General features: G+C 42.3%; 1 protein-coding gene across 1 annotated transcript in view; it reads right to left on the bottom strand.

Annotated features, from left to right (window-relative positions):
• The window catches only part of DDX25 (DEAD-box helicase 25), a 2576846-nt gene that overhangs the window by 118992 nt on the left and 2445770 nt on the right, over positions 1-12084 (bottom strand). The window contains exon 11 of the mRNA XM_044080825.1: positions 9279-9470. Coding sequence (XP_043936760.1) covers positions 9279-9470 — 192 coding nt within the window. The remainder of the gene's footprint in view (positions 1-9278; positions 9471-12084) is intronic.

Here is a 12084-nt window from a genome sequence, read left to right on the forward strand (position 1 = left end):
GATCTTAATGCACCTCGCAAGCTACAGGGAAAGGGAGGAGCTAACTGCTAGAAAGAACTACAGTAACTACTCAAACACTTAACTAACTCTATAAATTCACCAAATTAATAAAGTCAGTAAAGTTAACAAGTTTTTATAACTTAGCTGGAAGCTGAGCACTGCAATCATGTCTGAGCACGTCGGCGTCAAATGAGATTTGAGGAGATTGGGCTAGGGATGGAACTTGAGCCTGGAAGATTAAATCTGTTGCAGGTGGCCAAGCAGGATCTGAGGATCGAATCAGAGACACATCAGTGAAGCCGAATGAGAAGAACAACATCAGATGAGTAATGTTCACAGAAATATCAGAAGTGTCAGCAGAAACAGTACTCGGTCTGTCACATTCACAGCCCTATATTATCTGTCTTAGGCCATGAGGAAAGTACAGTTGTGTAAAATCTTACCACAATGGTAGATGTATTTCTCTTCACTGTTGCAGTATTCATAACATTAGGGATTCCCTGCCTAGGGCAGCCCGATGTTGAGCCAGCATACCAAAGCCTTAGGTTGCTTTAAGGTATGATGCAAGTCACATGTATGCTCGTTGCGTAGAGTAGGGTATGAAGGTGACGTCCATACATACCCTCCTCGGAACTAAATGCCACAGTAGGGACACCAGTCCAAGAAAAAACAATAGGTAACCCGTACATCCAGAAGAGAAATGGACCGGGCCAGGAGGGAGGGAGTGAATACTGCAACAGTGAAGTGGACATCTACTGTTATGGGAACATTTTACAAAACTGTATATGTCCTTCCATTTTCACTGTTGCAGTATTCATAATATTTGGGAAAGTGCAAAGCTCAGGAAGAAACCTGGAAGGAGGAAAGACCAGCAGAGCTCTCTAGGAAGCCCTGAATGATGACCCTAGTAAAACTAGCTCTAGCTCTGGAAATTCCATCTAACTTTTAGTGCTTGGTAAAAGTATGCAAAGAAGTCCAGATAGCTGCCGCACTAAAACAGTTTGTATCCAAACCCTTGAAAAAAGCACCACAAGAAACCACAGCTCCAGTCGAATGAGCCTTTATAGAATAAGGAAAGGAACAACAAAAAGAAATAGTTTTCAAATCCAAGAAGAAAAGGTCTGCTTGGAAACAGAAAATCCCAAGGACCTGGGATGAAAGGAAACAAAGAGCTTATCAGATTTTATAATGGTCTTACTCTTATCCAAATAAAATCTGAGTTGTCTATGCACATCTAATGTGTATAGCATCTTCTCATTAGCAGACTGTGGAGAAGGGATAAAGTGGACAAATGAATAGACTGATTAAGGGACAACTCATTTACCACCTTGTGCATAAAACAAGGATTAGCATGCAAGGACACCCTTGTCCTTATAAGGAAGACAAGCCATGAAGGCTTGAAGCACAGGCACCCATCTAGCAGAGGTAAGGACTAACAAAGGAACAGTCTTCCAAGAGTAATGCTGCAAGGAAGCTGAAGCCACAAGTTCAAAAGTAGCCAGAGTCAATTTCTCCAAAACAAAATTAAGATCCCAGGGAGGAGGAACAGGCTTCCTGGGAGGCCTAATATGAAGGATGCCTTTAAGGAATTGTTTAGCTGCAAATCTAGAAGCTAGAGGAGGCGATAAAGGTAGGCAAGCAGAGAAAGCTGATAAGTGGGCCTTAACAGAAAAATAAGCCAACCCAGCATTGAGCAATTCACACAAATAAGAGAACCAAAGCAGCATCCACAGAAAGTGGATCCAGGTTACGAGAAAGGCACCAAACAGAAAACCTCTTCCATTCGGATAAGTAGGATTTCCTAATATTGGGTTTCCTGGCCTCCTGCAGGACCCTAAGCATGTACTGAGAAAAATGGTGTCTATGTGGAATCAAAATCCCATCACCCACACAGCCAGCTGAAGAGTGGACAGGTGGGGATGCATAAGAGATCCTTGTCTTGTGTGAGTAGGTCCACCCTGAGAGGTAACTTGTGATGACTGCTCTTGGTTAAATGCAGAAGAGGAGGGAACCAATGCTGTCTTAGCCAAAAGGGAGTTACTAACAAGATTTTGGGGGCATCCTGTTGAATTCTTAACAGGACCGTTGGAATGAGGGGAAGGGGAGGGACACCATAAAGAAACATCCCCTTGCAAGAAAGGGAGAGTGCATCCACCTTCCATATCAGTGGATCTGGGACTCTTGCACAAAAACAGAGGAGGCTATCTGTTCAGAGGAAAGGAAAATAGATCCATCTGAGGAGTACCCTACTGTTGGACAATGTCCAGACACACATCCTTGCAAAGCATCCATTTGTGGGATTGAGTTAAGGACCTGCTCAGAGTGTCTGCCACAATGTTTTGACCTGAGGGAATGTAAACTGCCTGAAGAGTCACTTGACAGCAAGATCCCATACTAGGAGTGCCAACCAGCAAAGAAGATAAGATCTTGTTCCTCCCTGTTTGTTTACATGCCACATCACTGTGGTGTTGTCTGTAACACCTTGAGAGGTCCTGGGCAGAAAAAGAGGATGAAAAGTCTGAAGAGCCAGCAGAAGGGCTCTCATCTCTTTGACACTGATGTACTCCTGTTGAGGAGATCAGACCCCCTGCACCTTTAGGGAGCCAAAAACTGCTCCTCATCCCATGTCTGAAGTGCCTGTGAACAGCTCCTAAAAGGAAATTGGAGGATGAAAAGGCAGTCCCGGATTTAAGGACAACTGCTGGATCCACCAGTGGAGTCCCTTCTTCAGACAAGGTAGAAGACAAACTACAAATTCTAGGGGAATAGCACGTTGAAGCCAAAACTTGACTTCAGGAAGTACTGTAACTTCCTCATGTGATGTTTGGCCAGAAGGAGCATAGGGATGGTAGATGCTATGAAACCCAGAGCTCTCAAACTCCCTGGCTGTAATGAAAGCCAGAGGAAGAAAAGTTTGAAAGGAGGCAATGAGGATCAAAGCCGTGGGAGGAGGCAGGGATGCCAGCAAAGGCACCGTCTGAATCCTGCAACTCAGAAAAAACATGGTCCAGAGAAGGAGTCAGAGAAGACTTTTTGAAGTTTATTATAAACCCCAGGCTTTGAAGAAGAGAAATGGCAAAATGAAGATTTTGCAACAGAATCTCTGGAGAGGTTGCCTGAAACAGCAGGTCGTCCAAGTAGGGAAATACTTGGATCCCCTGAAGCCTGCAAAAAGCAATCACAGGAGCGAGGCATTTGGTGGCAGAAGAAAGGTCAAAGGGCAAACCAGAAAACTGAAAATACTAGGAAGCAACAGAGAAATAAAAACGTCCTGAAAAGGGGATGGAACGGAATATGGAGATAAGCATCCTTGAGATCCACAGACACCATATAAGCCTGAGGAAGCAAGAGAGAGAAAAAAATCTGAAGGGACAAAATTAGAAAAGTGGGCACATTCAGAAAAGTGTTTAGATGAGCGAGGTCTAGAAATGGTCTCCAATTACCCTCCCTTCTGGGTACTAGAAACATCCTGGAGTAGAAAAACCCTCCCCCTTTGGGACATGCGCACTCTTGAACAGTACCCTGAGTCAAAAGGTCCCAAAGTACCTCTGGGAAAAAGGAGGGTTGGCTCCTGAGGGGGCTGAGGAATTTCCACACCATGAAATACCCCTGGCGAATAATGGACAGAACCCAGGAATCCTGAGTAATCTGTAGCCAAACAGGAAGAGAGAGAGAGAGAGGCAAAGAAAAAGAGGAAAGTGGCTGGGAAGAAAAGGATAGTCAGCACATGGTTTATCTGGAAAGGAAGACTTCTGAGGCCCTGAAGTCTGAGTAGCCTTAGCAGGAGGAGCTCACTTGCCACCCCCTTTTGCTCGTAGGAGGTGGGCGAGATTGCCTATGAACAACGGCTGGCTTATTGGGGTAGTTTCTCTAAAATCTAGGAACAGGAAAAACGAACACGTTTGAGCTCCTGTAAAGCCTTTCCCTTAACCTGAAGGAACTTGCACAAATCAGCAGCAGCTTCATCAAACAAGTGTTTATTATCAAGAGGGGCATTCATCAAATGAGTCTTGATATCATTAGGCAAAGGTTGAAGCCGAAACCAAGAATACCTCCTCATCACAGACCCAAAAGCAGCAGCCCTAGAAGAAGCACCTGCTGCATCATAACTACACTTGATGGAATGACAAGACCTGGGAAGGAAGTCCCTAACAGGGAAACAGCAGAAGTTTTACCCCCAGAGTTTGGAAGATCAGATATAACTTGACAAGCTGGGGTAGGACAGCCAACACATACTTGGACATATGGGTCTGATAATTAACAGCCTTAAAAGCCAAGGTAGCCGAAGTGTAACCCTTCTTACCTAGCCTTTCTATGGTTCTGCCATCTTTATCAGAGGGCAGTAATTTGGGAAAAGGAAGCAACTGAGAGGGCTTGTTAGAGGCTGCAGACACCACTGAGGGATCAGCACCTGGACACGTGCAAAAATTTACAGTCCTCAGGCACCCTATACAAACTATTAAACTTCCTGGGAGCAGGGGGCTGAGAGTCTGGGGCTTTAAAATCATTGGAAAACGCATCCAGCAAAGTAGCCAAAACAGGAGGAACAGCAGAAGGTTTAGGAGATTCCATCTGCAGCAATTCATAGTACTTCTTATGAATCTCACAGAACAAAGCACAATTCCATTTAAAGAACTTCATCATCCTGGAGATTGCCTCCTCCAAAAGAAATTTCTTCAAAATGAGTATCAGGACTCAGATTCCTCTTCTGACTGGACTGTAAATTTTTGTATAAGTGTCCTGCTGCTGAACACTGTGGATCCTTAGGGGCAGGAGAAATATGTTTACTTTTTCATTTTTTCTTCAAAGGGACATCTGCCTTAAACCTTGAAGGCTCTGACCCAGGATGGCATTTAATAATAGTAGTAGGGACGACTTCTCTGATCAGAATCTGAGGAACACCCCTAGGCCCCTCAGAAATGATCAACCGTGCTTTCCATGAACGTCCGAAATGGACATCTGAAAAGTTTCCTCAGACGTGCTTAAAGCTGGATCACCGCTGACCTCCAACCTGGTCGGAGCAGAGGAATCAGACAACAAAGCCAAGCAAACCTCCGGGTATTCACTCACCTCGGGAGAGACGTCTGGTGGAGGCTGAACAGCAGAAGATTCCATCCTAGGCTTCTTGGCCGCCTTCTTCCCTTGGGGGCAGAAAGATCCCTCCATCGTATCTTTCTCAAGAAGTTTAGGACATTGATTCTCAAGACATAGTGAAAAAAAGAATGTCTAATATGCAAAGCTTTAGGCACAAAAGCCTGAGAGATGGAATAGGATGTACAGTCGTGCAAGGTGCCAAGGCAAAACAATTTCTCCATAAAGACTGGCATGAACAATGTCTGTCTCCCACACTAGCATTTACCCTTCTTGGATGACATGAAACCCCACAAGCAAAAAAAAAGAAAAAAACAAGTAAAAAGGGAATCCCAATGGGGCACTTATCTGCAACAGCTCGTAGGTGTTCAGACCGAACAACATTCAGACTGGTGGCAAAGAAATTACAATGTTCACATCCCTAGATATAACATTATAGTTCATCAATTTAAAAAAAAAAACAAACTGCATCAATTGCCAGCTGTAACTGCTCTTCAAATAGTTTAAAAAAAATCATTCATCAATTCTATATAATTACAACTTACTTTCAAATTGGCAGGGACTGATCCAACCAAAATACCATTTCCTCATATATGTTCGCAACATTTAATGTAGAATCGCTTTTTACCATGATACCAAATGATATAGGGCTTGATTTTTAAGTTTATAAGTAAACATATGAATAAGAGTAATTCAGAAATTAACACCTTATATATTTTGTTGGATAATATACTGAACAATAATGTATTTATATAAAAAAGGATTATTTACAAACGTGGAGTAGCTATGAGAAACCCCACTGCAAATACATATGCAAGTATGATCTTTGCCATGCGGGAAGAATAACGTGCCTTCTCTGCCAAAAAATATGTATGGGCACAATATTTTAGAGTACAAGTGCTTTGTGGAAGATATTTTATTATTTGGAATGTTAATGAATCAGAATTTGATTCATTTGTTGACTTTATAAGAAATACAATTCTCTTCTTGAAATGTAAGAAATGTAATTCTTTTTCAGAAATAAAACTTTGGGATATTAAATAAATAAAAACACCCAATGGTCAATAAAGCATGTTTTTACTAGAGCACTGTTTCATCCCTACCTACAGTGTTTGAGCGTAAGCTGTAGTTATTTCAAACTAACAGATACTTCCAATAGCTCTTTAATGGATTCCTTTCAAAAAATCAATCTCCCCTTCCTTATATAGCTTCCAGAACTGAATGTAGTACTCAAGGTGTGGTCTGACTAATTACCTTTTGCTTCTGGAATCCATCATCCTGAAGATTCATCCAGGCATTATTTCTGCTGCTACCAAAGTCCTTTTACTGTGCTGCTGGTGGTCCACTCCAGATGCGATCAACACCTCTGGATCATTTTCCTGTTTTGTTGCTATCAGTTACCGTCCCCCCCCCCCCAACCAGCTGATACCTCACACCAGCTTGCTGCAGCCTAAATGCAATACTTTGCATCTGTTTGCACCAAATGTCAACTGCCACATGTTCAGCCTTTCCAAATCATTCGCTAGTCTCTTCCTCCCATTTTCCACTGCTGCCTCTTTCCTTGTGCCATTAGAAAAGATGCTAATCGTGTTCTCTATTCTTTCAGATACATCTGTGATAGACAAACTGAAAAACAATAGACCCAGAATTGACCCTTGCAATATTCTAGTAGTCACTATTCTAATTCCTAAATGCCTCCCTCCCCATAATCCTCTGTGACCTACTATTTACCCTAGCAGCTATCCAGTTCCTCAGTCTTGTTCCTACCCCCAACCCCTACAGTTTACCCAACCAGCTATCCAGTTTCTCAGTCCTGATTTTACCCCCAACCTCTACAGTTTTCCTATTAGCCTCCTGAGGAGGATCAAGCAAAGTTCTTTCCAGTACTCAAGTAAGACCACGTTTACTGGTATTCCCCTGTCAAGGTCATCAAAATCCTAGTCATAAAACTATACCAGGTTTGATTGACAGCTCTGTCTGGTCATAAAAACAATGTTGGCTGCTGTCCTGGAGACTGCTGCCTTCTATAAATATTACCAGACTTCTCCTTAGGATTCTCTCTCTAACGTTTTCTGCCAGTATTTTTATCTAACAGGAATGTAGCTCCCCAGAATTATCCCCCGTATGCATAAGGATATTAAGTCTGGTATTCCAGTCTTAGCCTATAACCTACTTATGATCTTTTAAAGACTCTGGGCGGTAGACTGTTTATTGAGCTTTATCTTTCATAACGGCAACATCTACTGTTGAAACTCCTTCCTTTTTTATCTAGTTGTCTGTCCACTATTCTCCCCATTCTATTCTGCCTCCCTCCTAGCACGACACCCTCCCACTGATTTCCTTTGAGAAAGGTGAAGGTAACTGTTCATTCAGAACCACTATTTTCCCAGACTTCTGTGATCTCATTTCCATCTTTGCTCAACCTTGCTAGTTCTGTCCCTCTATCCATTCTTTCTACTATACATTTAAAAATCCTGTGCTTCATTTCTTGATCCCTTGTGCTGACTCCCTTTCAGTTTTAGCCTCTGTTGCTCCTCTTCTAATCTCCTCGTACTGTGTTTCTCCCACTTCTCCACCTCTTCTTTCTACCTCTGGTGGGCTATGGCTTTTGACATAATTGCTAGGTTCATATTCCTATATAGCCACACTGGCTTTCTCTTTTTGCTTCTTTCCCACACTATCTTCCACAGCCCAGAATACTTCATCCCTGACCCATTCCAACAGCTTGCTCACTTCCCTTGATTTACTCCTGTCCCATAACTCATACTCTTATCACCTCATACAGCATTGCATTATACTTTTTTCTAAAATCTCACAGCATCATTTTTGTCTTTATATTGTCACCCTTCTCAACTCTAAATACCCACAATGGCCTACTCACGTTTGGCTTACAGTGCCTACACCTAGGCTACCCATGACACCTCTGTGCTGGTTAGAACCATATACACAATTCTATCCATTCTAATACAGTACTGCACCTGCTGGTGGAACCCCTCATAGTCCAAGAAATTAATCAATTCCCAGTCCTGAATATCCTGAGGCATGTAATCTCCCAGTCTGCTCCCAGCATCTGATTTAAGTACATATGTTCCATCCCTGCAGAAAGTAAAAAAAAAAAACAAAAAAACACTTCTTTGTAGTATACTTTTGCTCTGGAGAAATGAATAAATCCAGAGTAAGTAACTGACATCCCACACAAGAAAACAAAGCTTTTAGAAAAGAAGAAAAGGCAGTTTTCTCACTTTCCACCAACTCTTCATTATTACCACCACCCTGAACACCACTTTATAGACACTAATACTGCATGTTCCATTTAAGAATATGAAAGTTACTCCATTATTTACTTAACAACCCTACCTTTGATTGTTTAGTTCTTTAACAATAATGAACACATCTTCAAAGGCTGGCTTAATATTAGTTTCCCATTTTCTTATCACTCTTTGGCTGCTGACATGATTAAAATTATTATGACATTGCTATCTCTCTCTCTTTTTTTTTTTTTTTTTTTTTACATTTCAAATCCCCAACTCCAACTTATCATCATTTCCTTAGTTACTTCAATCTGTTCACCTAGCATTGCTCAACAGCGTTCTGTAAGGCATACTTAAACTCTGTCAGTTCTGCACACTCCAAAAATGGGCTCCCAATTTCTTCTCTCATGTCATATACATCTCCAAAACCTACTCTTCACCTGGGGGAAACTTCCTGTGAAGATACCTCTACGCAAACACCCTAAGCTGTCTTGACTTTGTTGCACACTAGGGCATTGCATACTTTCTCCTATTGATCTTTTGTAATCTGTCCATCTGATCTTTTCTCCTAGTCTATCATAAAGTTCTCTGCCTGATTTTTATAATTATTATGCAGAATGTATGATCAATGTAGTCAAGCAGAGTTAATGACATACTGGCATGGAAGAGAGAATGACATCCGGGGTGCAACAACAGGAAGACTGCTGGAAAACCATGAACATAGAAATGATGTCATAACAGCTTTAACTAGAGTATTTGAAATGTGCTACAGGTTCCCATTTTTGTAAGTTCCAAAAGAAACTGATGATCTGTGCACAGTCTTGCAGAGAAGTGAGAAAGCGCGTCTGCACTTGTACATAAAGGTGCACTCACAAATACACACACCTCGCTTTCTGTCCCTGTACTGTACATCCTGGTCAACATTTATGTACTTACCAAAGTGCTTCTCTATACTTTTCAGAAGTTCAAAGTCATGCTTGCCACCAACCATGGTGACTGCAATGCCCAGCTTCCCAAACCGCCCAGTCCTACCAATCCTGTGCAGATATGTCTCATGATCTGGACTGCCCACTTTGTTTACTGGCAGATCAAAATTCACCACAATAGAAACCTGCTCCACATCAATACCTGCAGAAAAAAAGAACACAACTGTTCAGTATTTTTATAGTGGATTAAAAGACTCTTACCCAGAATACATTTTAATAAAATAATATCAAGTGCATATTAATATATTTAGAATAATTAGACAAACAGCTGAAAACAATTAGAATTGAATATGCAAAATAAAAGTTTTGTATTCAATATGTTACAAATAAAAGACACAGACTGGATGGATATGAAGAGACAAGGTAAATGTGTAGTATTGTTTCTAACTCAACATATTTGCTGAAGTTAAAAGATGCTAGTAGGTTCATGGCTAGCTGCACTCGAGGACCATTTTAAGCCTAGCCAGTTTCCCTTTTAGCGCTCAACTTAACCTATCCCATTTAGTTAGAGATAGGCCGTAATCATCCCACTGTTGATAATTATATATTACTTCTACTGAGAATAAATGGGATTATACCATAGATAAATTTTAGGGGACACATGCATTGGATAACGCATTTAGGAGCTACCTCTCTGTCCATTAGCTGTATGGGGGGGGGGGGGGGGCAGTACTGGGGTAAATTTTCTGTTTCTCATCCACAGATCCAAGATGTGCTTGAATATGGGCTTGGATGAACTTTGTTTTATAGGATCATAGGAGGCTACTAGGCTATTGGCCCCAAGATCTTTATAAGCTTAGCCAAGAGTTTAGCCCATGTTTAGACAAATCAGCACCCGATGCCCCTGCCCAGCATGGACACGGGAGGAATCCCAGGGGTATATTTTCTGTTTCCCATCCAGTTATCTAGGTTGTGCTTAAAAAGTGGTAAAGAGGTACTCTGCTTGATGCTGAGAGGGAGTCTATTCCATAGATGGGGGAGTCTCTGGAACACAAATCCATCCTGCCAAAAAGTCTTGTCAATGTCACAGACCAGGTTGAGGCCGCGTGTGTGGGTTACTTGAGTGGAGCTTGACTTGCGGATATGCAGCAGTCCCATCAAGGTGGAGTCCGTGATCGCCTTGTATGTCAGACAGAGGTCACCTCTGAGGAGTCTGTATGAAACTTGAGTAGAGGGACAGGGCTTTTAGCTTATTTGTGTATGGTAGATGTTTAAGGCCCTGGATTCTCCTGGTGAGGAACCGCTGTGGTATTTCCAGATGCTGCATGCGCTTTACAAGATACATGCTAAAAAGCTGTTGTACTCAATAATGGGCCTTATAAGGGAAGAATATAGGGGTGTTATGACCTCCCTGTCTCTGGATGAGATACCCTTGCTGAATCTAGCTTTGTTTGTATGCTTGTTGTTTGTTTGCTCGTTATTTCCCTGAAACGCTAATTCCACCTAAAAAGTGGCTTTTCAGCGCTTCTGTGGATCCCTAGTGACATCTGCATTGCTTACTGTACTTATTTCCTTGTTTCACTTGAAAGAAAGTTACTGTTTGTCGTTTTTGCATTTACGTTACCTGTAACACATTGCATTTAAGTTACCTGGCACTTGCTCACCAAGTCAGCACTAAAAAAATAAAAGCACTACACCCTCACAAACTCTCCTTGAGTACCTTGTTCCCCATTGGCCCTTTTTTCAATTATAAAGGAATTCCCAATACTATTCTAGCATGTCCAAAGGTCAGTTGTCAATCTCCTCTCCAGTCCAGCTGGTGAATCTGGTAATCTTGAGGCAATGTTACAACTGCCTCATGTACATAGACAACCCTCTCCTCCTCCCAACAAATTCCAACACATGTGAGAGATGCAACCATATAGCCAAACTGGAGGCTAAGCTCTCTCAACTCAGTATTGGCATAACCAGTCAGGAGGAGAAGGAAACCATACTCACTACAATTCCAGTCTCAAATAGACCTACCACGACAGCAAACCAAACACATAAACACACAAAAACATACTTGGAGACTCTAAATAAAAATCTGCCTAAGCAGCAGAGACCTCCAAAGCAGACATCCAAGCAACCGCTACCCCAAAACAAAACACGTGCAACACATAGCTCTGAAAGCCAGTGTGCTGAACAGTCACAGCCCTTAAGGCTAAACAACACACCTGCTACACTTGTAATAGGTGACTCTATTGTCAGGCACACTGACGTCCCGCTCACCAGGCTGAACAAGGAGAAGGTCACGGTGAGCTGCCTGTCGGGCGCTAGGATCTGCCACATAACACACGCACTCAGGTCACTCCAAGGCAAGTACAAATATGACTCAGTCATTGTCCATGCTGGTGTGAATGACCTGAGACGTACCTCACTGGACTACATGAAAAGAAACATAGAGGAGCTCTCTCAGCATGTAGCCCAGGCCGGTAGGACCCTGACCTTGAGTAGCATCTTACCCTCACCAAGAATGATGCCACAATATGAAGACAAGATGATCAATTTCAACAATTGGCTTAAGTATTGGCGTCATTCAAAGTGGATCCAATGCCTGTCAGCTTGGGATGACATGCACGACAAGCCACGATGCTTCGCTAGGGACAGCTTGCACCTGTCACCCCTGGGCTTTCGGATATTGGCAAAGGCTCTTGCTACCCCATAGTGCCTTTTTTAGGCAAGGCTCAAAAGACAAACCCACCTCCATAGGTATCACAAGGGATAAGAAACTAAGAGTAATGCTACTCAACGCCAGAAGTCTAAACCTCAAGATG

The sequence above is a fragment of the Protopterus annectens genome, chromosome 8.part0 (genome assembly GCF_019279795.1).
Source record: "Protopterus annectens isolate FY-2018-M chromosome 8.part0, PAN1.0, whole genome shotgun sequence".
Taxonomy (NCBI): Eukaryota; Metazoa; Chordata; order Ceratodontiformes; family Protopteridae; genus Protopterus; species Protopterus annectens.